The sequence below is a fragment of the Vanellus vanellus genome (genome assembly GCF_965231255.1).
Source record: "Vanellus vanellus genome assembly, chromosome: 1".
NCBI classification, from domain to species: Eukaryota; Metazoa; Chordata; class Aves; order Charadriiformes; family Charadriidae; genus Vanellus; species Vanellus vanellus.
The window spans coordinates 129,560,968-129,587,261 of record NC_138905.1 but is presented as its reverse complement, the minus strand read 5'-3'; the positions used below and the strand labels follow the sequence as shown (position 1 = coordinate 129,587,261).

At 37.8% G+C, this 26,294-nt stretch overlaps 1 protein-coding gene across 2 annotated transcripts in view; it reads right to left on the bottom strand.

Moving 5' to 3' along the window:
- The window catches only part of DMD (dystrophin), a gene marked incomplete at both ends in the record, with an annotated part of 1,177,430 nt that overhangs the window by 425,980 nt on the left and 725,156 nt on the right, over positions 1 to 26,294 (bottom strand). For both annotated transcript variants that reach the window (XM_082480534.1, XM_082480533.1), the window contains 2 exons: positions 8,088 to 8,237; positions 10,200 to 10,347. In XM_082480534.1, coding sequence (XP_082336660.1) covers positions 8,088 to 8,237; positions 10,200 to 10,347 — 298 coding nt within the window. The remainder of the gene's footprint in view (positions 1 to 8,087; positions 8,238 to 10,199; positions 10,348 to 26,294) is intronic.

Sequence of the window (26,294 nt, the reverse complement as noted above, 5' to 3'; positions counted from 1 at the left end):
TTAGCACTAATTTTCCAGATTTAAAAGCCATTGCATCCAAATCTTATTCTTAAATCAGACTAGAAGTGATCTGTTAGTCTAAAACAGATCTATTACCATCTCTTATTTTATAGACAGGAAATAACCAAATCTTTCAGTGTAAGTTAAACCAATTCATTTTCTTTCATCTACTGTGAAAACCTATACTTAGCCTTGATTGTAGATATTCATGGAGCTGTTATAATCCACCTTTCAAACTACATCAACTAACAAAAAAATAATAATAAAAAAACCAAACAGATGTCTCCTTATGTTTTACAATAGTCTCCAGTTCTTTCTGATGAAAATCATTAGGATGACTTACAGTATAGCATGTAAAGTGGAACAAAAACTAATGTCTGAAGCTGCTAAAATGACTAAAAATTGTCTCTGATCACTGAGTAGGCTGCAGGGCCCAATCTCATTGTGCTCTGTCTTCTAACACATGCAATCCATTGTTTTCAAAGTGCCTAAGTATCTCAATAACTCTAAATCAATACAGCCAGAAAACCTTGAGTATGCGGAGCCTAAAGAAAAAGCAGGAAAAACCCCAAAGGGGTTATTTTACTGGCTTGGAAGGTGAAAATAACTCAGATACTCATATAAGGCTAAAAATGCTTTAGTCCATACTTTCTTGTTTACCTTATTTTCACAGTTTGTGAGACAACTTTGTTATAAGATAAAAGGTCAAGAAAAAAAAAAAAAAAGGCACAGTATTATCAATATTCCCTGAGATCATAAGATCAATTCTTATGGTCTTGAATAAAACAAAATAAAAAAGCCCATACCCAAATTAAAAAAGCCACTTCTACTTATCTTAGTTGGAATTCTTAGTTGAAGTGTAGTCAGTTTCTCTTTTCACAACTTGCAAAAAGTGAGAATACGTGAATGTACTTCTGTTTCTTACTAATTGAATGCAAGGTTTTGTCATCCTTGCTCTATGTTTCTTTTGAAAACAACAGTACATGGCAATTTTCTTAAATGACACAAAATGCAATCCAGTTGAAGATTTCTGGCTGTATTTAAAAGAAATATGTACATATGTGGTTTAGGCTACAAAACTGTTTATATATAAGATTGTTTAGACTTCTCATCATCATTGTCTTTAAGAATAGAGATTAAAATTTTAAAATATAAACCAAATTATGAATCATATGATACCATTTATAGGAAGTGGCTAAATTATACTACATATCATATTACTTCCCTCCACCATTTTTATTCCTGGAAAAAAGTACCTAACCAACATAGTTCCAGCATAACAGAACCCAGATTTTAGCTGATTAAGTAAATAAGAAATCAGATTTTGTATTTAATGTTCCACACCACATAAATTGTGTTTTTGAATATACCAGTACTTCCTACTTCTTCAGCTTCAGAAAAAGGGAGGTTTTCCACAGACCAGCAAGGAAAAGAAAAATATTTAGCTCCCTTCAGAATGGATTCCTTAATTCTCCCCTATTCATTCTCTGTGAATATTCAACTTATTTACTGGTGTAAGGACTTGAGTGCTTTTGCTGTTTGAATAACAAGTTGGAAAAAAGAACACATCAAAACTTTACAGATCCTTATGCACAGAAAAGCTAGATTTTCAAAGTCTTACATCATCCTGTGCTTAGCAGCAGAACCTCTTCTACCATAATGTGGACAACATTACTGTCTTGGAACCCAAAGATGTTTTCATTGTCCTCTCAGAAATGCAAAGATTCAGTTGCAAATAAAATTTATGTTCTCCCAGACAGAAACATTACTAAGGCAGGCGACTGTTGAGAATAAGTCTCAATCTGGTCAAGTGGCAGGTGTCCTTGCCCATGGCAAGAGGGTTGGAACTAGATGATCTTTGAGGTCCCTTCCAATCTAAACCACTCTATGATTCTAAGTTTCTGTTCCCCAGTAGACTGGAACAGGAAGCATATCCTTGAGTGTACCTGGGCAGAAGGAGTCTTCAGTTGTCTTTGCAGCAAGGTGGACACCTCAGGATGTCCAACCATAAGAAGCAGAAAATAAGATACAAATACCAAACAGGAAGACTGATTGCAACCCCATTCAGTTCTGTCCTACATGAGTTACTGATTGAAATTTCACAGTTCTGTTATTTAGTAAGGTTATCGTTTAGTTGAACAACACTCCCCATTACGTAGTTAACAACCAGTGACAAAAAAGATGCACTGGACAGTACAGAAATATGAATTATCGTACATATATCATATATTATCCTATTACCACTAGGAATGTTTCAGTACATACTTGTTTATAATATACATCATTTTCCAGTAAAACTGAGAATAATGGTCAACACCAACCAGCTGACCATCAAATTAAGCTTTAGGCTAATAAAATCACCAGAAAAATAACTAGTTTCAAACATTACTGGCATACAAGTATCTTAAGGGTGGGTTGAAGAAGGATGGAGCCAGGCTCTTTTCATTGGTTCCAAGTGACAGGACGAGGGGCAATGGGCACAAGTTAGAACACAGGAAGTTCCGTTCGAATACACGGAAACAGTTCTTTACGGTGAGGGTGACAGAGCACTGGAACAGGCTGCCCAGGGAGGTTGTGGAGTCCCCTTCCCTGGAGATTTTCAAGACCCGCCTGGATGCAGTCCTGAGTAATGTGCTCTGGGCAATCCTGCTTTAGCAGGAGAGTTGGACTAGATGATCTCTAGAGGTCCCTTCCAACTCTGATAATTCTGTGATTCTGTGATTACTCAACAGCACTGGAAAGCTAAGGGTATATACATTTTAATATAATTTGGCCTAATTTTTTTTTTTTTTTTTAAAGAGGGTCATAAGCATTGTTTTCCTTCTGTGTTGTGTTATGACATCTTCATTCCTGTATGCTAAGCATGGCTGGGAAACAGCAATTTATCTTTACACTGCTAGTAAATTTGCCTTTCTAAATCTTAATTAGTGGTACCTGCTAGCAACACTCAAATAAAACGGAATGAAACCTATATATGTACCTGTTTCTTAAAGGCTGTGACATTCTCATGTTCATCTGATCAACGTACACTTTGAACATCTACATCAAGCTTCAATTTGCTATATGTGAGACCATTTGTCAGTACAGCTGATGATAACATGAAAGCGGACTACACCTGATTAGCAATCTATGACAAACTATCATAGGTAATTTAGCATAGCATAAGACTTTATTACATTTAAGGGAATCAGGTCGCTTATTAATTGAAAGCAAATTCAGGAAAAGATAAGTATTCTGATCCCCCAAATGCTGGGCATACTATTCTAATTTTAAATTGAAATCACAGAAAACAAACTGTACAATTAATTTCCCAAGATCATTTCCCCTCCATCCCAGAAATAACAGTAGTAGCAGTTGTAGTAGTTTCAACTAAGTTGCATTGACATGCTGGAAATTTGATGTTATCACAGGTAATCTATGAATAATTACTACTCAAGATACGTTACAATACATGAACTATAACCTTGTTATGACTTTGTCTTTCTGCACTTTCTGGGCCCATCTGTTTTACACTACACTTGATCAACCAAGCTAAGATGACCTATACTTTTCCTGGTGGTACAGAAACGTTCACAAATTATAGCCATGTCACTCCACTCCAAATTTTTTTTTTGTCCATATAGCACAACAAATTGATTTGCTGTGGCAGTAAACAGTGAAACGGTCTCTTCAGTGTCTAGTAATTAGTTCTAATACTAGCAGACAAATTAAAAGGCAGCAAAACAAAATGTCTCCATCAGGCACTTATAATAACCTTCATAATACATACAGTAGACGTTGCGAAGACTAAGGTGGATAAATGAGGAGAATGCTGATTTTGGCATCCAGCTTACTTTCAGATAATCTAGCTCATCCCTCTTGGCTGACACCAGACCAAGAATAATATTAAAGAGTAATAAACTCCTTCCAGCAAGACTCGGATTCCATGGTTCACTGGTCTCAGACCTAATCTATCAATCCATTTACTGCACAGTAAAAGGTAAGAAACCTATTACAGATCTGTTATATGCCCTGGCAGGTGGTATATGACAAGAACTGAATTCATCACAAACTGCAGCGCCTAGTACCCCTTTTGTGTGCTTTGAAGCACTAGGTGGTTGGCTTACTTAGCTATCATAACAGAAGATACTTTGAGCTTTGAAAATAAACGAAAAATTCTTGATGCGAAGGCATAAAAATGGTTATAAAACATTTCATTTTTCATACTATTAAGATGTCACAAAGAGACTGTTATTTTCATTTTTACAAGAAATACTGACTTTGGAGAGGGTGCAATAAGTAAAACTAGGCTAGAATTTAAAAGTCATGCTTTCAAATGTGGGCTTTAATCTTCATTCTCTGCTTAAACTTTGTCTGAGATAGCAGTCTGTTAGGATCACTGTTCGATAAAATTGTCTAAAGAAATGTCATTTTAAAATTATTGCTATCCAAAGGAAGAAAAATTCTTTATATATCTGTTCTCAAGGTCATCAGCATGCGATATAAACACCTAAAAGCAAAGACAATACTGAAAAATAAGTGAAAAAGCTTCTGTTATGACTGCAATTCTTTTCATTTCTTTTCTCAGCTTATTTCCATTGCTGTAAGGCATCAGTTTCTGTGACTGTAAAGAAGGGTTGAACATGGCTTATTTCAAATATGTCACCTTGAAGGTTAAGACTTGTAGGTTTTGTCCCCCGTTCCGCTGCTTGGCAGATCGAGGTTGTCATGGTTTAAGCTGGGATGGGGTTGACTTTCTTGCTAGCAGCTGGTGTGGTGTTATGTTTTGGATTTGGGATTAGAATAGTGTTGGCAGCGCACTAATGTTTTGGGTTGTTGCCAAGCAGTCAAGGCCTTTTCTGCTTCTCACACTGCCCCGCCAGCGAGTATGCAGGAGCGCACAAAAAGTTGGGAGAAGACACAGCCGGGACAGCTGACCCCAACTGACCAAAGGGCTATTCCATACCATATGGTGTCATGCTCAGTATATAAAGCTGAAGGAAGAAGAAGGAAGGGAGGGAAGTTCAGAGTTATGGCATATGTCTTCCCAACTCACTGTTACGTGTGATGGAGCCCTGCTTTCCTGGAGACAGCTGAACACCTGCCTGCCCATGGGAAACAGTGAATGAATTCCTTGTTTTGCTTTGCTTGTGTGTGTGGCTTTTGCTCTACCTATTAAACTGTCTTTATCTCAACCCACGAGTCTCCCCCCCCACCCCCACCCCCTTCACTTTTACTGTTCTGATTCTCTCCCCTATCCCAATTAGGGGGACTGAGCAAGCAGCTACGTGGTCCTAGTTGCTGGCCGGGGTTAAACCATGACAAAGGCAAAACAAAAATTTGTCATAACCTTAAGAGATATTTGGCTATATTCTCAGCTGGTCTAAATTGTTACAACCTCTCTGAAGTAAACAGCATTATTCTACTGTACATCAGATAAGACCTACCATACATTATTTATGTAACTGTCATGTATGTTTCATATTTTGAAAATAATATCATCCTGCAGTATGAGATAATCAGAAATGGTAGATTGTTACATGTTCATTTCTAGCAAAGACACCAGAAAATATAACGAACAGGTAGAAACAAAGGATTAAAGTATAAGATATGCTCTTAGAAGTGGATGGAGACACAGAAAAGCCCCAGAGAAATATCTGTGTGATGATGTTTGTCCACTGTGCTTTGAGGAACACAAAAAATATATCCTCATCAAAACAACTGACTACAGAACCATCCTCAGGTGACCTAGAGAAGTTTGTCTGATATAAAAGTGCCAGAGCTGTGAGCTTTGGCTCACAGTAAAAATCTGTGGGGGTTTTTTCAGTGCTTACAGATCTATAACTGAAGGAAGAAAACGTATGTCCCTCTGTCAGGCCTGCAGATTTTCTTTCCATGATTTCCAATTTTATTGCAGGCCCTAGAGCTTCAGAGAAGAAAGTGAAAAAATTCATCAAGGCTTCCTATACAAACTGTGAGCAAAAGAAAAAAAAAATATGCAAATGAAAAATAAATATTTTTCCCTTCAGTTTCATTGGAAAAATCCAATGACAGGAACTCAAAATGATCTTCTGCCTCCTGTTTTTTTTTTTTTTTTGTTCTTTTGTTTTGTTGTTTTTTTTTTTAATTCTGTCAAGATGATATGGGAAATAGAAAACCTTCAGAGAAAGAGAACACCTTCAGAGAACATGTATGGATCGGAGTCTTGTCATTTTCAAATTCAGTTTCTGTTCATTAAAAAAAAAAAAAAAAAAAAAAAAACACACACAGACAGAAATGCCCCTGCATTTTTCAGATTCTTTAGATTTAGCTAGCAAGGGCCAGTGAGTACTTTTCAATTTTGTACATCCGCACAGGTAGATAACTGAAATCAAAATAATGTGGTTAAGTAATGATCTCAAATGGAAGTTCAATTTTCTGGTTTTAGGAGTAAATGAAAGTTTTCAAGTGGTAAATTCCAAGCCTAATATCTTGTCAGAAGTATTACTTAGATCTAGGAGACAAACTTGTAAAGAGAATGATTCATTTAGCAGTAGCTTTGTCCCCCATATTTCATTCAGACCTAACTGCTTTCGGCAGCATTCATAGTTGTTCTGACTGTGACAAGTAACCTGCAATTTTTCTGCATCATCAAGCAGAAAGTGAAAATGCAAAGTTTTTAGGTATATTACTAATCAGTAAAAGCTTACATTCAGAGACAAATTACAGATTTAGTAAAATTACACAAATACATTTTAATTAATAGTATTTTTTTTTCCCTGAAAACTAATGTTGTCTTTTTAATACTACTGCTCAGATCTACAAGTCGTGGTGCCTAAATTCAGCTAGTAAATAATGCTTTTTTGATCTCAAAGTGTTCTGAATTCTTCCATACACATCGATTTCAGAAACCCATTTGGAGAGAAGGAGATACTCAGGCACCCAAATAATGATTTATGTGTCCAACTTGGAGTTTGTGAATGTGATCAATATTTATTATCCACTTTTGCCTGAGCCTTTAACTAATATTCCGAAACTTGCCAGAATGTTTCTGTTAGGAAGAAACTAATGAGAGTCCCACATCAAATAAGTTCCTGTTTATTTCCCAGGTTCGTGCTTGAAATTCAACTGTGTTCACAGAAATGGTAAAAAAGAAATGCAGGATGCAGTATTCTTGATCCAAAACTAGCTTGTGTTTTCAGTAAGGTACTCGGAAAAAGACTTTCTCACCTTTTTTGCCCCAAGACCTAAACATAGCAAAACCCTCTTCCCCCCCACCCCCAACAGCCTAGTAACTTTAAAAAATAGATACCACAGGTTAATTTCCCAGATTTTGATACCACCATCAGTCCCAACAGAAATCTTTCAGCTGATTCTGCATTGACTGTTTCTGACCAGGCTAATCCACGCTTTGGGTTGTGGTCCTCTGGACAGCGCTTTCTACCATTTCTGCTACATAAGAAGCAGAAGCTACGTGAGAGCACTCAAATTACCTAATTATCTACCTCTCCTTACCATATTTGCTATTCATTGTCACTAGTTCTCAAGACAAAAATATGCGACCTCAACAATAAAATACAACAAAATTCTTCCTTACTTCGTGAGTATGGAGATCACAGAAACCAAATTGAGTGGTACTTTGCTACACAGAAACGAGAACTCAAAGCTCAAGGTTGGAAGAAGCATGGTGGAACACGAAACCACGGTTGCAGCTTCCACCTTGGTGTTGGGGAGAGGAGAGAAGAGAACTGAGAAGGGTTTCCATAAAGGCAATCAGCCATTTGCTACTGCCTTTCACACACCCGAGTCACAAAAGCTGGAATAGTCGCTGTGCCCTCAAAACAACCAGGTGACAAAAATAATGCTTTGCATTCCACTCTTAAGCAGCAGACCTGTAATTTCGGAAGTATATTTTGATGCAATATCATCACTTCAGGCACTAATGGCCCTGGTTTGCTGTCATTGTTTTTCACAGCAGTGTATTGTATACATTTTTCTTCCTCAGGTTCATTATGCATACAAGTGTCTTTTCACACAGAGAAAAATAATACATACCAGAAAATACATAATGCAAATATTTGCTGCAGATTAAAATTTTATACCGCAGTTATATCACTAATATGTCTAACCTTTAGCAAGCGATGGTTTGCCTCCTTCAGTGTGCTCTCAAGCTTATGTTTTTTGTCTGGGTTCAGGGATGCACTTCCAAGTGCTATTCCTCCGGTTTCATTTAATCGTTTCAGTATTCCCTTGTGTGGCGGCAGCTCTTCAACTCTTGACTGGAACAGACAAATACAGCAGTTAAGATGAACTGTGGTAGAATTTTCAGCTCTCTTATCTTCACCCTTATCGATTTGTGTATCAGCTGAAGGAATAAACCCAATTCAAGGCAAAATAACCATTGCTTTTGGAATGTAGAAGGCTAAAAGAGACTGCATTAGTGGATAAAGCCTAAAGAGAGTCCTAAAAGCCAAAATATGGGGTTTCTCAGGATATTAATCAGTATTGCATGATAAGTTCTACTTCTGGACACTCAATAACTTATGTATATGAACTTTAATAATCTTTTAATATGGTAAAGATCAAGCACTTTGGAGCAGGGTGTTCAATGCTGTGAACAGTCACCCAGCTGGTATGTGGTGAAAAGCCCTTCAGTCTAACCTCATAATTAAGAATGTTCGTGTATGTTCATAAAAAGAAAAAAAACAAGTAAAGCCAAAGGATGCAAAGTATCATTTAAATGTACCACTTCTCCATCATGTATTCAGTTACTGCAAGCTTACATTGTCAAAGTAACTTGATATATCAAGTAAGGATCATGTAACTAAAGAACAAAGTTATTCAAGATTTTTGTGTCTTTTCTTTTTTTTTAATTAACAGGTAGGTATGAAATGAGCCACACTGCAAGCCAATGCATTATTATTTGCTGCATTAGGATGCATTCTCTTGTGTCGCTCCAAAAGAAAACAAGGCAGACTGTAAAAATGAGATATGAATAAGAGATGCTAACACCTTTAATTTTGGATTATGTATCCCTTGGTAATACTACAATTGGGAAATATTTGTGTATAAATGAAAAATGGTTCTAAACAATCAATTTAGACTTTAAACCTGTACTCATGTCTGCAAATTATAAGATGCATCTAACATCCCTTACAGATATTTTTTTGCCTTCGCTCTGACATCCTCAACAATGGAGGCAAAGCCTTACAAATTCTCTGTTCAACTCACTGACATTATGTGCTAAACAGTCAGAGGGACAAACTCAGCACATGGTTAAGTCTTCATTTCCTCAAATGCTATGCAGTACTATTTATGCTAATTTTGTTTATTTAAAAAGAAATTTGAAGATAGATTTTTACTAAATAATCCTTTAGATTTTTTTTTTTTTCCAGATTTTGTTGAAAGAAGGTTAGAAGAAAGTCTTACAAGTTTTCTTTAGATTCTTTAATGCTCTATTCTATCACTCGCTGAATTTCTTCAATTTGGATTGGAACAAAGGATAACTAGTCCTTACCCTCAAGAGAGGACAGGAAACCGTTAGGCAGGTATACTATAAGTAATACGCATTTTCCAACTAAAGTTTAATTTATTATTGTGCAAGTTGTTAATCACTGTTATTCCATTAGACACACTTCAGAAACTAGACAGAGCAACTTCTACTGGATATATTTACTAGCAGTATCGTAGTCTAAAAGCTCTAACATCTTCATTAGAATATTTCAGCCTTTAAAAAGAAACATTTAATATTCTGTTAGGTTTTTTTTAAAAAAGCATTTTTAAAAATTCGCCTAGATGTTTAGTTTAGAAAATGTTGCAGTGATACTTTAATCAGTTGACATTTATAATTATGCATGCAATACTAGATACTCTTGTATCTTCTGAATATCATTTCATAAATTAGAAGTTATAAAAGAATAACAAGACACCTACAGAGAAATGTTTTACAGATAAAACAGTTAAGTTCTGAATTTAGAAATGAGGATGAAAAAGATAATGATTCATTACCTAGTGACAGGATCAGTATTTTCCTTTCAGTACATTTTCCATTACTTTTCTGATTTTAGTATGATCAGTATATATTTGCACCTAGGTTTTGAAATTTCACTGCTTTGATTTAACTTTAAAAAAGTTAAATGAATGCTGTGTTTCATGGCAGAAGCCTTCTCTGAAAACACCATTTAATTTTATTCAGTGCAGAATAGATGAAGTAAGAAAACATTAAGAATAAAACGCGATACCTTTACTTTGCTAAGGCAGTCTCTTAACTGGTCTTCATTCCCTGGTTCAAGGGGAATAGCAACAATGCTGTCGGCTTCCTCTAACCATAAAATCAACTTGTTCAAGTCCTCTTGAAATTCTGATAAAATATTCTTTTCTTCCTCTAGCCTGTAATAAAAACATGAAATTAATGTTTCTATACATTTATTTTTTATGTTGAAGTCCTTATCCATACCAAAAGAAAGACAAGGGAAAACAAATTCTTATAATTTATATTAATTATTTTTCAAAGTGTGCCATAGACTTTTTTCATATCAAAAATATCAGACCAGCACCCTTTTAACATGGCAATAAAAGAATTTTGAATGAAAAATTCAAGTCATAACTTGCTACATCACTAAATCCAGCTTCGGCATTACATATGGCAGGGAGCAAACAAGGATGCCAGAACTAGAACTGTTAATAATTCAGACCAGATTTTGTGTGATCTAACAGCACAGAAGCCCAGTGTCAGAAACTAAGAATTCTAGCACCAAATTTTACAAAACTGAATCTATAAAAAGTTACACTTAAACCCATTTGAACATATTATATAAACAGATATTCTGGTTACCATGCCACGTATTTTGTGTAAAGCATTCCAGTCAAGACCCACAAAAAGTAGATAAAGTTTGTAGTCCGTGAGAAGGAATCCTATCTTTTGTAGTTAAAAACATTAAGAAAGTAGCAACTTCACAATATATGCAGTGAATATCTTGGATAAGAAAAACCTTATGAAACAGAACTATGCATTGATGTTTCCAAATAATTATGAATAAGTAGCTCACACTTTTAAGGTTTTTTCTTTACAGCACAGTTTAAAGATGTTCCCTGTTCCTTTCTAAAATATGAAGCATTATTTCTTTGTTTACCTTCAAGCTTAATGTTTTTGTAGAATTTATTTAAGCATGTAGTAGCAGTAATAATGAATGGGATAGTTAAAATTCTCCATCTACAATTAAGTGGTAGCTATTTTATTTCCTGAGTCAATTCAATGCATTTAGATAAGAAAAAAGCACTAAGTTCTTGAAATATTGGTTGTGAATTATAAATATTCTTAATGCATTTTAAGGAAATGGATTTGCAGTGATTATGGCTGAAAAAAATTATATATGTGGAAAAGCAAGTGCAGAATGTATTATTAAGTATTATGAAGTCCAATAATAAATCATGCATTCAGTCATCATAAATATACAAAATTAGCGTAAAGGAGATTAGTAAAAGGCAGTACAGGTTTAAATGAAGGATGCTTTTCTCCTAGCTCATCTGATATATCCAGAGATTGCTATTATCTCAAGCATTTCAGATGGATTATAGCTGTAATTTTAAGTAAGCGATAAATTTAAATACTGTCACACAGGACAATTTTTTGTCAGCTAGTGTTCAAGAACCAGATAGTGAGGAGCTGCATGCTGTAATGTTACAACAGTACAGGTATATAGGGTTTAGTAATTTCTTTTGAGAAACTGAAAGACACTATGGAAAGTAGGAGAACACTCTTAGGTGCTTATTTGGAAGTGTGTATTGATTAAAAAAAAAAAAAAAAAAAAAAAAGAGAGAGAACCCTACTCTACCAGCCAAGGGTCGTAGAATCATAGAATTATTTGGATTGGTAAAGACCTTTAAGATCATCGAGTCCAACCATTAACCTGACACTGCCAAAACCACCACTAAACCACGTCCCTAAGCATCACATCTACTCAGCTTTTAAATACCTCCAGGGATGGTGACTCAGGCAGGGCAACCTGTTCCAATGCTTGATAACCCTTTCAGTGAATAAATTTTTCCTAAAATCCAATCTAAACTTCCCCTAGCAGAACCTGAGGCCTTTTCCTCCGGCCCTATCACTTCTTACTTGGGAGAAGAGACTAACCCCCACCACACTACAACCTCCTTTCAGGTAGCTGCAGAGAGTGATAAGGTCTCCCCTCAGCCTCTTTTTCTCCAGGCTGAACAATCCCAGTTCCCTCAGCTGCTCCTTATAAGACTTGCGCTTGAAAATCTTCACCAGCTTCATTGCCCTTATTTGGACCAGTACCACCCCAGTACCTCTATGACCTTCTTGTAGTGAAGAGCCCGAAAGTGAACAATGTACTCAAGGTTGGGCCTCACCAGTGCTGAGTACAGGCAGAAAACACTTCCCTAGTCCTGCTGGCCACACTATTCCTGATACAAACCAGAACGCCGTTGGCCTTTTTGGCCACCTGTGCACACTGCCGGCTCATATTCAGCCGGGTGTTGACCAACACTCCCAGGTCCTTTTCTGCCAGGCAGCTTTCCAGCCACTCTGCCCCAAGCCTGTAGCGCTGCATGGGGTTGTTGTGACCCAAGTGCAGCACCCGGGACTTGGCCTTGATGAACTTCATACCATTGGCCTCATCCCATCGATCCAGCCTGTCCAGATCCCTCTGTAGAGCCTTCCTACCCCCAAGCAGATTGATACGCCTGCCCAATCTAGTGTCATCTGCAAACTTACTGAGAGTACACTCAACCCTCTCATCCAGGACATTTTTAAAGATATTAAAGAGAACCAGCCCCAGTACTGATCCCTGGGGAGCACCACTTGTGACCAGCTGCCAACTGGATTAAACTCCATTCACCACCACTCTTTGGGCCTGGCCATTCAGCCATTTTTTCACCCAGCAAAGAGTATGCCCATCCAAGCCACAAACAGCCAGTTTCTCCAGGAGAATGCTGTAGGAAACTGTGTCAAAAGCTTTACTGAAGTTCAGGTAAACAATATCCACAGCTTTTCCCCTGATCCACTAAGCAGGTCATGTTGCCATAGAAGACCAGGTTAGTCAAGCAGGACCTGCTTTTCATAAACCCGTGCTGACTGGGCCTGATTACCTGGTTGTCCTATACATGCCATCTGATGGTATTTAAGATGATCTGCTCCACAACCTTCCCAGGCATCAAAGTCAGACTGATAGGCCTGTAGTTCCTCAGATCCTCCTTCCAGCCCTTCTTGTAGGTGGACATCACATTTGTTAACCTCCAGTCAACTGGGACCTCCCCAGTTAGCCAGGACTGCTGATAAATTATGTACAGTGGCTTGGTGAGCACTTCTGTCAGCTCCCTCAGTACCCTAGGGTGGATCCCATTCAGCCCCATCGACTTGCGTATGTCTAAGTGCTGTAGCTGTAGCAGGTCACTAACCATTTCATGTTGGATCATGGGGGCTTCATTCTGCTCCTCATCCCTGTCTTCCCGCTCAGGGGGCTGGGTACCCTGAGAACAACTGGTCTTATTATTAAAGACTGAAGCAAAGAAGACATTAAGTAACAGCCTTTTCCTCATCCTTGGTCACTATGTTTCCCCTTGTATCCAATAAAGGATGGAGCTTACACTCAGTCCTTTTGTTACTAATGTATTTACAGAAACATTTTTAATTGTCTTTTACAGCAGTAGCCAAACTAAGTTCTAGTTGGGCTTTGGTCCTTCTAATTTTCTCCCTGCATGATCTCATGACATCTTTGTAGTCATCCTGAGTTGCCTACCCCTTCTTCCAAAAGTCATAAACTCTCTTTTTTTTTTTTTTTTTCTTCTTCCCCCCCCCCCCCCCCCCCCCCCCCCCCCCAGGGGGCCAGGCCAGTCTTCCCCTCTGGCTCGTCTTTTGGCACATAGGGATGGCCTGCTCCTGCACCATTAAGATTTCCTTCTTGAAGAATGTCCATCCTTTCTGGACTTCTCTGCCCTTTTGGGACAGCCACCCAAGGGACTCTGTCAACCAGGCCTCTAAACAGGCCAGAGGTCCAAGGTAGCGGTCTGCTGACCCCTTCCTTACTTCTCCGAGAATTGAAAACGCTATCATTTCATGATTGGCGTACCCAAGACAGCCTGAATCACCATTGTCAAGCTCTAGATAGTCAAGACAGTTCCTTACATAAAAGGTTACCCCACTGCCTCTCCTCCCTTGCCTATCCCTTCTGAAGACCTTATAGCCATCCATTGCAACACTACAGTTGTTTGAGTCATCCCACCATGTTTCCGTGATTGCAATTACATCATAGTTTTCCTGCTGCACAATGGTTTCCAGCTCCTCCTGTTTGTTGTCCATGCTGCGTGCATTGGTGTAGATGCACTTCAGTCGGGCCACTGGTCCCACCACCTTTTTCAGGGGACAAGCCCTAATTCCTACATGGCCATTCTCAGGGGCTTCCATGGTTTCTAACACAACAATAACTCTTGCATCTTTACTGCTGTGTGGACCTCGATCCCCTACTCCCACTGAGATGGATAAGGCGCTACACACATTAGTACAAGGACATTTCAAATATGCTCCAATGTACTCAGCACATCATGGAGCAGACTGAAGGACCTCACTAGCACACCATCTCTCAAAGATTAACATGCCACCCCTAGGCTTATCTCTAGCAAGCCTGGTTTTATCTCTTTCACCCACTTCAAATCTAGTTCAAAATTCTTTCTATGAGCTCTGCTTACTCCTGGGCAAAGATCCTTTTCCCTCTTTGAGACAGGTGTACCTCATCTGTTGCCAGCAGGCCTGGTGTCATACAAACCAACCCGTGATCAAAAAAGTCAAAATTCTGCCAGTGACACCAGTCACAGAGCCAGCACAGATCTGTTGGGTCTTCCTGTTTCTTCCCTCATCATTCCCTGCAACTGGAAGGATAGAGAAGAATCATTTAACCAGCTGTGCCAAGGCCCTAAAGTCTCTTTTGATTGCCCTTGGACTTCTTACTGCAACCTCATCCCTGCCTACATGAAAAAATCAATAATGGATAATAATTTGAGGGCCGTACCAGGGTGGGAAGTTTTCTCATTACTTCTTTAACCTGGACCCCAAGGAGGCAGCAGACTTCCCTAAGAAGCGAGTTCAGTCTGTGTGTTGGACCTTCTGTTTCCCTCAGAAGAGAGTGTCCTATGACAATGACCTGTCTTTTTTTCCTTTATGGAGCAGTTTTAATGCAGGTTGTAGGTCAACTAACCTCGGTAACACCTCTGACCTAGATGAACCACTGTCCTTGTCATCATTTGGTTCTACTTGCAGAGCCTCATACCTGTTATGCAAGGGCACCTGGGAAGGTGGAGCATTCACAGAAGAGACACCTGCTGTGATGGGCAAGAACTCGTCACCATTGCCCCCTATCCCTTAAGTCACCACATCCAGTCAAGTGGAGAGAAGATAGGGACTCCTCTGTATCATGCGTCCTGTCTGCTTGACAGGTCTGTCCCAGTGAAGGCAGTGTGCAGTTCCAGTAATATCTTGAGCTGCTTGATACCCCTCAACATACCTCCCCTCAGAGCTCTGTCACTAAGTGGAGGAGTTCCTCTCCCTGGGTGCACCTCCTACAGGCGTGCGATACTGTCTGTCCCCCAAGGTTCGGAAAACTGCCCTGTGCACCACGCCAGAGCACTCAGCTGCAGATTGTGCTGGCACCAGTGCTGCTCGTCTTGGATTAACAGCAAAGATGGGCACAGCTGTGGAAAACAATCTTAAATAACAGGTCAAGAAATAGAACTTGGGAGGTGACATACTTTTCCCTTGTTCCTACCATGACTGCAAAGCCAGCTGCCTGCAAAGGGCCACGGTAACACTGTCATTTCATAACACCTTTCACACACTTGTGGGGGGATTCTTATTCACGTACACTGTACTTCACAAAAAACTAACTCAGCAATCTGTATTTCACGATTCTACTCCAAGTGGAACTGAATTAAATGGTACCCCTCAGCCCAAACAAATTCAGAAGTAAAATTTTCACAACCAAACATGTTACTTTGAACCCAAATTACCAAGGCTCAGGAGAGGTCCTTATACAGAATTAAATCACAGAGAAGCATAAAGAGACTAAATAAAACTGGCCTGGTGGAAAAGTCATAGAAACATAGAATAGTGTGGATTCAAGAGACCTTTAAAAGTCACCTAGTCCAAACCTCCTGCAATGAGCAGGGACATCTTCAACTAGATTGCTCAGATGGTCACTCAGAGCCCTGTCCAACCTGGCCTTGAACGTTTCCAGGAATGGTGCATCTACGACGTCTTTGGGCAACCTGTGCCAGTGTTTCACCATGAGGTTTAACAAGATCTTGCGAATCTAAGTTTGAAGGACACGCACAGGACAGAAGTTAAGATATTTCACAATAGAATAAATTGCCCCTCAGGAGCGGCAACCACATTGTGACAGAAGTTAATGCAGCATGGACAGCCAGCCACCACCTCGTGGCATCAGTACCAGTGGGGTCAGCTGCTCTTTCCAGCTGGAGAAAGGCATAGCGATGCTGTGCTTTTCCTCTTTTCTTCAAGTTGCGTATCTCCCCCTGATTTAAGCTATTTACACAATTTTTTTTCCCCCTCTATAAATTAATAGGTTTAGGATTTTGCAATAGACAAATGAAGCAGTAAAGATTTACATTACTTTACATTGCCAGAGAAATTACTTGAACTGACATGAGTGGGCTTTGGAAACCAACATACAGTATGTCCTGTTTTCCTGTGGCAAAAAATTCTTGCCAATAATTCTAGGTGCTTTCAGAAGCCAACATTGCAACTTTTAAACATGCTTTTGTCTTCAAGAACAACTCCTTTTTATGATTTCACACGCTGTAACTGCAGAAGAGAAAATGCTTGTTTCAAAATGAAACCTGTGATGTTATTATAAAAAAAAAACTATAATAAAATTTAAATTGATAAGATATATTTAATTGTACCAATATTTTTAAAAAAAAATATAATTTATTAGAAAGAATAATTATTTGATCAACTGAGTAACCCACTTTAATGTTTGGCCACAGCATTATGGCCAATGGCAGCTGATTTTTCAGAAAGGTAACACTGATTTGCTCTGGGGATATAAGAGGAGGAAAGCCTGCTAGATGGAGATTCTTATCAGTTAGGTAATCAGCTAGATTTATCATCTGGTGAACTGAGTTAGACTACCAAGAAGTTACAAAAGAGGGCCAATGAAGATAAAATTTCATGATCCAGAATATGAAAACCACACCTACATAAAGACTTAAAATTCAGAGTGATCTATAGAAAAAGTAATAATTATGATTCCTTTAGAAATAAGAACACAATGCTATTAAATAGCATAAACTGTTTAGTCAAGAAATCTACTGCAGAATGGGAATTTTTGATACTGTAAAGCCATAAGCAAAGCTGATGCAATCATTGTTATATAATGTAATTTTTATGTTTCAGAAGTGCTTCAAAGCTGGAAAATATTGTATCACTGGCCTCTATCAAAATGGTTCCTAATTAAAAATTTGATGATTTCTGTAGATGGCAAAGGCATCATGACAGTAACTCCCAGCATGTTTTGTACAGTTAAATAAGCATCAGTAAAAAACACCTAACAACTGTTCTACTGGATGTCCCATAACAACTTTCACTCTAAAAATCACTCGCCATTTTATCAAAGAGAAAGTATATCTTCAATTTACAAAAGTCAATATTCATTACTATGCCTAGAGCATGTAAATACTGTTTTTAAAAATAAATTAATATATTAACTGAAATGCTTGGCAAATTTCTGCTGCTCCGAACAGGATCTGAATAAAAGTTCTAGAGCAAGGTACTGCTTTAGATCCAGAATGGAATTCTAAATCAGCAAACAGATTTATTTGCTTCTGTTCCTAACACAGTATATTCTAATATTTACTAGACATATGAGCCCACTACTGCTCTTTTTTAAGCTCTTAAACAAACTACTCTGCAGTAACTGCCTAGAGATTAAACAAACACAAGCCACTGGTGCCAAATTGTTCTTCAGAGAAAAAAAGAAAGAGAAGATATTTAGTATAAAAACAACAAAATCCTCCAAAACTAATTATGTATCTATAGACGTATATACATACACACATGCATATATAGAGAAACAAAAATGCAAGTATACGTACATATACATATACTAACATTTATACAAAAACATACATAAAGAGTGAACACCATAAATAGCAAAAGAAGCCAATTAACAGTCCTTTTTTAACCTGGTTTTGGTTTAAGTTTTCTTATGGAAAGCTGCATGATTGTTTTCAGGAACTGCTGTTTGTCTAAGATTTCTGGAAATGCAAGCCTTAATCAATGAAAAGCCATGATGCTGCTGGACTCTAATATTTCTTGAGCCTATGTACTACAGCTCTGAAATTCTTATGAAGTACGGTTATGCTGCCAGAAATTCTGGACCTTCCTGATGCACACAGATTTGCCCATTTTGGTTGTATAGGACGTGCAGAGAAGGACCAACTTTACAGCATTACATTTATTACGGTGTTCTTCACTGAGCGGCGTATGTGTACTTGGGAAGTCAAATGCTCTTCTCAAGCCAAAAGAGGTTACCTAAAACCAGCTAGTCAAAACATTTATTTTTGTGAAACTTAGGCAGATGCTGAGATCTGTAGGACTGCAACTATAAAAATGAAGAAAAACTAGCTCCCAGTAACCTTAAAAGCACGACGTCAAACCTCTCTCTCTTCCTGTGTGCCAATTACGTGGAAGTCTAGGAATCAGTTGTCCAGTGCTATGCTGTGAGCCGCACAATAAAACCTCTTTCCTTAACCTGACCAGATTCCCCAGAACCTGAGCTCTCCGCAACAGCTTTACTTTTTTCGTTTCCTATCACCTCTCTTCATTTGTAAAGCACGTAGCTCAGTGGAGGTATTATGTGATGGTACCCTAAGGATAAACCTGAGAAAGATAAAACTTTAAATATGTTAATTATGGCACAGAAAAGGCATAGCATTCAACTCAATGCACCCGAGAGCAAAATTATTGAGCTGTATAGTATTTCAAATTAGAAATCAAAAAGATTTCTTGTCTCCAAGCAGGGATAGCAACTGACAAGACTCCTTTTTCATCTTAAGTACACTGTCAGTTTTATCACCCTTATGAATTCAGCTGCACCCCTTAAAACATTTAACACTTTTCCTAGTCATGAAGGAAAGATTTTTATGTAGATGACTAACGCAAATGTTGATCAGTAGGATTGAGTTTTATTATCTGAGTAATGTGGGATGTTTTCAACCTAAGAATTTCCAGGATTTTTTTTCTTTTTTTTTAAGATGTTTACTTTATATGTATATACATGCACAGAAGGGTTTCAGAATTCAGACAAAAAAAAATGACATTCCATAAAGATCTACTTCCTTGTCCTAGTCAGGAACAGTATGTAGTATAGTAATTAAAAGGTCCATTGCAATTAACAGGAGCTGCAGGTGCACTTCATAATTTACTTTACAATTTGTTCTTGGCCTGCTGAAACATTACCTCTATTATAAATAACATCCTGCATGACAAGTATCATATTATGCAAGCCACAAAAATAAAGCACTCTTTATTTGATTAACTGGTTCAGCCAATATAGAAAGTTTTAACTTGATGACTGATTGCACCCTTTGAACAAGCCGATTTCTATCACCGTAATTACATTTGGAACCACAGATACATGTAATTTCTAGGTGTTTAAATTCATGGCAGCAATGACGAATTAACATTGAATTGTTATTAAGAGAGTGTGGGGTTCCAAATCAGAGCCTAAACAAACCGCGATAAGGAGCATAAACCACCAGGTGACTCAGACATGGACAGAGCACCTCTTGAGAAAGCAGTTGGGACGTCTTGCTGGACAAGCAGGTGGCCGAAGAGTAAGATGTCATTTCAGCAGCTGGTCCTACGGAGCTAAGCAGATCCACCTCCAGCACAGATCTGCTATGCTGTTATATACTACTACCTTATCATTTTAAGCCAGCTGAAGTTCCCAAAGAACTTTTAAACCACTTCTCTGTCAGTGAATGGTTTCTTTCATTAACCCTGAAATGTAACCCATCTCGTTTGATGGAAAATTCTCAAACTATAGCAGAGAAGTTCAGAATTTCGTATGCAACCTTTGGTCTTCTATGTGACTGCTATTCTCACACACATTACTTTGTGTTTTCCATATTAAAACACGGCAGCACCCTGTTTGTATTTCTGAATTCATAAGGCCCCTTGGTCAACTATTCCGACTGCACAGCTGTTTATATGAATTCTATATAAGTTATACTTCTGAAAGCAAATGTATTAATATTCAGTATTTAATATTAAGTAGTAAATTTAATTAGTTAAAGGAAATATTTTTCCTAATAGCATTTTGTATATATGGTATTTCATAGATTAGGGATTAGTTTTCCTAACAGCATTAAACTGAATTAATAACAAATTCTTATGGTAGCCCACAAAATACCCTGGATCAATTTTTTTTTTTTTTTTTTTTTTACTATCATTAATCCTTAGTTATAATGGTTAACCCTTACCTAAACATTCACGGCTTATTTCAGGAAAGCTTAAATTTCAATTTACAGTTTCTAGAAACCATATGAAATGCATATTGCAGCTCATGTATTTTCTCCACAGTCAACAATGTGATACCAATACCATAGCAACCCGTAAATAGTTTGTGAAACACATCAGATGTTTACAGTTTGTAACCGCACACAAGTGATGTTGGACTTATTTAGGATCACAGGAGTAGGACAGATCTGCACTTGTGACTCATATTCCCTCTTGTATTTCCAATAATGTTTTTTAACATTCAGCTGTTGATTTTGTATTTATTTATATTTCTAAGATCAGGAATTAGTGCATTTAGCAGCTGTTACTGAGAATTTAAGAAACCACCAAAATAGTAACTCGACAATTTAGAGAAAATATTTACTAAGAGAGAATGAACTTTTTTTTCTCTAGGGAATGTGCAAACATGCTTCATTTGGATAAGGAACTTTATTTAAAGTAATTGAAATGAAAAATATCACAGAAACTTTAGAAAAGTCAGCGGTAAATATAAAACAGTAAGAAGTTTAGCTACACCACTTGTAAACACAATGCAAATTTATACCAGCCTGATTCTTTTCTAGTGATTTACTTTAAGAAATCTGAACAGTCAAAACCAGAAAATTCAGAAAATGCAACATGTAACTAAATTTTATGTTGGAAAGAAAAAACATATTTATTGACTTAACTGTCATGAAATCTCTTCATCCTAAGCCAGCTTTTAAATTGCAGTGAGAAGCTAATCACAGCCTTCAATATACTGAGTGTTCAGGTGAAGGAACCCAATCACCAGTAGCTACTGCATTATGGCAAAAAAAAGAATACTTTAATGATAGCAAGGTATGAAAAATATTAAAAAGTGTATTTACTTTATAACAATTATTTGTTATTTAGAACAGGAAGCTTGTTTTTTTATATTCAGAAAAATATTTGAAAGTATTCTGGTAAACAGCCTTTGTTCTGTCATTCTTTCCATAATTACTTCAAACTCGCTTGAGTAGAGATCTGAACAGACAGTCTGCAGGTTCAAGCTCATTAAAAGTGCAAATATATTTGCAGCTAAAATAATGAAAAATTCTCTTCCATTCAACAGAACCCAATTTCAACAAATGTCAGGTTGTGATGAATAAAAAACCCCAAACTGATTACTTCTGAAACAGCGAAGGAACCTAATTCCTGGGCATCTGTTTTCAAAAACTGCAGAAGAAATTTTTAACAAAGATGGAAAATACAAAGCACAGCCAGCACCACTGTTACAAATCCGTCAAAAACCTCATTTATGAGCCTTCACCTTACCAAGCTCCTATGTGAGATGTTGCTTCTCCTCCTGACATATATTCCCTTCACTAGCTCTGCCTGGCTCATGCGTTCCTACGATGCAACCACAGCCCTGGGACTTGCCACCACCCAGGCACTTGAGTGCACACAAGTGCCCTGATGGCAAGCCACTGCCTCCTTAATCATCCAAAACTTGAGTGGCCCAGGGGCATGGCTCAGCACAGACATGCACAGCATAACATGGCCTGATGTATCTCAGGGGACAAGAAGGCAGAGAGACCTTCCGATGGTGCCGTTTAGAAGATTTTGTATTCAAAATGATTGCTGGGGTGTGAAGAGGAAGAAACAGACAGGTTTTCTCCCTGTCTTGGAGAGAGAGTCTGGAGAGTCTGGAGTTAGGAGCATCTATTCAAGGGGACACGGCAATTTTCCCTAGTCTCCCAAGTCTCCCTTTCATTGAGGGTAACACTGCTCCAGAGTACAAATTCAAACTTCTCCGAAACATGCTGTTTGCAGCAAAGTGCTAACGAAAACTCAATTAAATTCCCAATTTGCTAACTATCAGTGTATCAGACTTTCAGTCAAGTTTCACTTTATTCAACTGCCTAGTCTACTCCAAAGTTTGCAGTAAGATAAAATAACTAGATGTGCTAAAATTACATTCCTACCTAATTCTTAGCTGGACAGATTAGAGTGCAAGATATAGAAACATTAAACACTGAATTCAAACTTCTACAGCTTTGAAACTCTTAGATAAAGGCAAATGAAAGATAGCATCCTACGCAAACACAAGTCAAGCGTAACCTCTTGATCTTCAGTACCAAAGAAAGGAGATTCAAAGCCATTGATGTGCTTTGTCTGGGATCAGCATTTGACCTTTTAAAACTTAAGAAAACACCTTCTTTTAACTGAAGAGCAGTACGGGTTCCTCAAATTGTTTTGAGATTTAGTTTGTTTTCTTGTCTGTTTTTAATTAAGTTGTCCTTTAATGGTCCAAGTAATTCTCATTCATTAAATTCCCCAGACTACCATCAAGATTAATATTAGTGTCTACTGAACCTATGATCAGTTTCAGTTATTTACAGAATATCATGGATTTGATCTGGTTTACAGTTCTTATTATGCAGGTAGTTTAATATTTATTCCAAATTATTTATGAAAACTGGCTTAACATGTTGAAACTCTCAGAATGATACAATGTATCAATCTTCCATTTTCAAGTCAACCAACCACAGGGTTCTTGATGGGCACAGGAAATAATTTGAATTCATAGTGTTCTTTATCAATGCAGTGATAACATTATGTTCTCATACAGAATAAATAGTAGACCATTTAACAGTGCATGTTCAGGAAAACTCACAAAGAATTCTGTAAGATTCCCCTCCTTCCCCACCCCCCCCACCGCCCCCCAAAAAATATATAATCAGTGCATCAGAACATGAAATGTGCCCGAGTGTGTCAGAACAGTTCGCCCAACAGATTGCCACTGACATTGCTAACAGAAGATGGTCATTAAGGGAAGCACAGAAAGCACAGAAGACCGGCCACTGTCTTTAGCCTGTTCACTTCATACTCCCCTAGAATCTACTGTTATTAGATTAAGGATTTTATAGGGCTGAGTAATCATATTTTCCTCCACAGCCTCCTGTGACCAGCAAACCTCAGACATTCAGAAACCATAATGTAAAAAAAGTAATTTTTAAATTGATTTTGCCGTCTCTTACAGCTTCGACAAGTACTCTTTACTTCTGGTATTGAGGAATTAGGTGACTAACATGTTGTTCCACAAACAGTTTGCCCACCACTTTGATTTTGTAAACCTCAGTCATATCCCTCCTGAGAATTCCTTCCAGATTGAAGATTCCCAGCTGCTTAGTTTCTCCTCACAATACAGTCGCTCCAAACCCTGGCTCATTTTAGTTACCTTCCTCCATCTATGCTTCTCTGAAGTCCATCATACCCTTTGACAGGCAGAGAGCAGATCTACACAAAGTTCACAGTAGTAAAACAACATCTTTTCGGTTTGTTCTCAATACCCTTACTGATGCTGCCTAAGATGTTACGGCTTTTTTTGGCTGCCCATCCACACTGAGCCTGCAAACACTGTCAGTGATAATGCCAGAATCACTTTGAGTTGTAACTGCGATTTGCAAGCTCAGCATCATGAAAGCATGACATAAAATGTTTCTCTGAAGTGTTCATTACCTCACATTTGTCTGTGATGAAGACCCTCTGCCATTCATTGCTCCTGCACTCAGTTTTGGAGTTTTCCCCTGTCAGCTCAGCATTTGACTACCTGAGAGATCTTAATGTCATAGACATCCTTGGAAATGTCACGATATACCTCCTGTCTCCAACTAAATTCTTGGATTTTATATACCTTACAAAGATATCTATGTTGGTTTCTGTTACTTCTGTAATCTTCCCCCCACTCTGCCTCCAACTGAGGAGTATGTTTGAATTTGGCTTGAGAAATATGTCCAAAATGAAGTGTCTATGCCCCATCTGTAAACTACGCAGGATTATCAAAATCAATTTCTTCCATCTTTGTAAGCAATAGCAAAATAGACTTTACAGTACATAAAAATTCCTTGCCATTTAAATAATGCTTAGCAATATTACACTCGAATTTGAAATCACTGTCAGATTTCATTTCTGGAGTCCATGAAATTGCTTATTTCTTCCCACTTCCTTTATCTTGAGATCTGCTGAGCCAAAAAATTTAATAGAAAACAAAATTTCAGTTGATCACTACTCCTCTGTTTGAGCTACTGAGATTCAGCTTTCAAAGCAGAGCACAATGTATTGACTAGAAAGAATAAAACATAAATTCTATTAAAAAAAATAAAATCTGTTTTCTTTTCTGATTTGTAGAAGTTTCTAAATGTTGATTTTTTTTATTATTTTTTAATTGTTAAATGAATATGTATTCTACCAGCCAGCTCTCCTTTCAGCATCATCTTCTTCCATTACGGTTTTAAAATCCGTTTCTATTTTCTAATTCTCAAAACTGATTTAAACAAAAATCTTAGAACCCCCTTCATAATAGTGGAATTCTTTTAACTGTGAACATTTTAATTTTTAGGAAACATAGAGAAATATTAGAGGACTATTAAAACTTAAGTGATCCAAAATATAAGCACATTGGCTTAGGAGTTTGTTTGGAAAACAGTCTATTAAAGCTATTCTGAAAGAGTGAAAATATTTTAATTCACCCAGATGGATTATAATGTATATTATACTAAGATACTTAAATAAATATGCCACAGTACACAAACACATGCAATGGACAACACGTGACTGTATTAGCTCTTTTGGACTGCAATTAGAGGTCACTTCCTTCAACTTTTCTTGTTTGTCCCATGATTTTTTCTCATTGAAATGTTAAGGCGTGACATGGGTGACATGGGTTTCAAGTCCCAAAAAGAGAGAACCTGACTGTACCCCAAACCATGTTAGGACAACTAATGAAAAACTAAAAGATGCCAAAGCATAAAACGGATGTTAATCCCATGATACCAAGGCTATATGAAGAATGTGCAGCAGGTAAACCTGCAGTCTTTTCATGCTTAGGGTCATCAATAATTGAGACCTAGCTAAAACACACCACATATTCCTATCATCTAGGTTGGTTTTCTTTTTTCTTTTCCCCTTTGAAAATGCAGTCTGTGAGAGTGAAAAGATGAAGGAAAAAAGAAAAAGCATGTACTGGGAGGCAGCAGCTAGACTGAGGGTAGGATCTATCTCCAAGACCTGGTAGCAAAAACCATTCCTTGGCTCTGACGCAGCCAGGAGGACCGGTGCAAACGCCTCTGTCCTGATCCACACAGATCTCACTGCAGTACATGAAGAGCATTGATATCAGTTTAATATAACACTATCTGTATTCCTCCTAGAGCAATGCATTTATTCATGCAGAGTTCACTGATAGAGGTCTCTGCAATCATTGTCTTCAAAATTACAAAAGCTGTCATTCCAAACCAACTGGTCAACAAACCAAACAGGCCAAAAGGAGGAATGCACATGCAAGTGTTTATTTAAATCCTTCATCTAGGGAATATTACTGTATTATTCCCGTTTATCGGATCCTAGGCTTCCTTAAAAATATAGGATGTGCCAAAAAATTCTATATACTGCTACCAGCACCCTGAGCTAAAACAGCATTGAGATACATGTTTCTATTGATGAATGAAGGAAAGTACAATACCAATCTACCAGAACTGGAACGTACTTCATATTCTCAGGAAAAGCGTAACCACCAATCTCTTCTGTGTTGCTGCAGCAGCTTACAGGGCTATTAAAATGATGTGTTATTGTTTTGTAAGTGCTAGCACTTACGTGACAAGTTAAGGTTTGGAAACACAGATGGGTTTCCATTGTACGAAAGAACAGCTTTCGGTGTGATAAATAAAGGCCAAGGACTCCCTTGTGCAACGAGTAGCATTACCATCAACACCTGGAAATACGGCAGAAAGCAACATTTAAAGCACCACTGTAGCTTCTGACAACTGTAGCTTACTTGCTG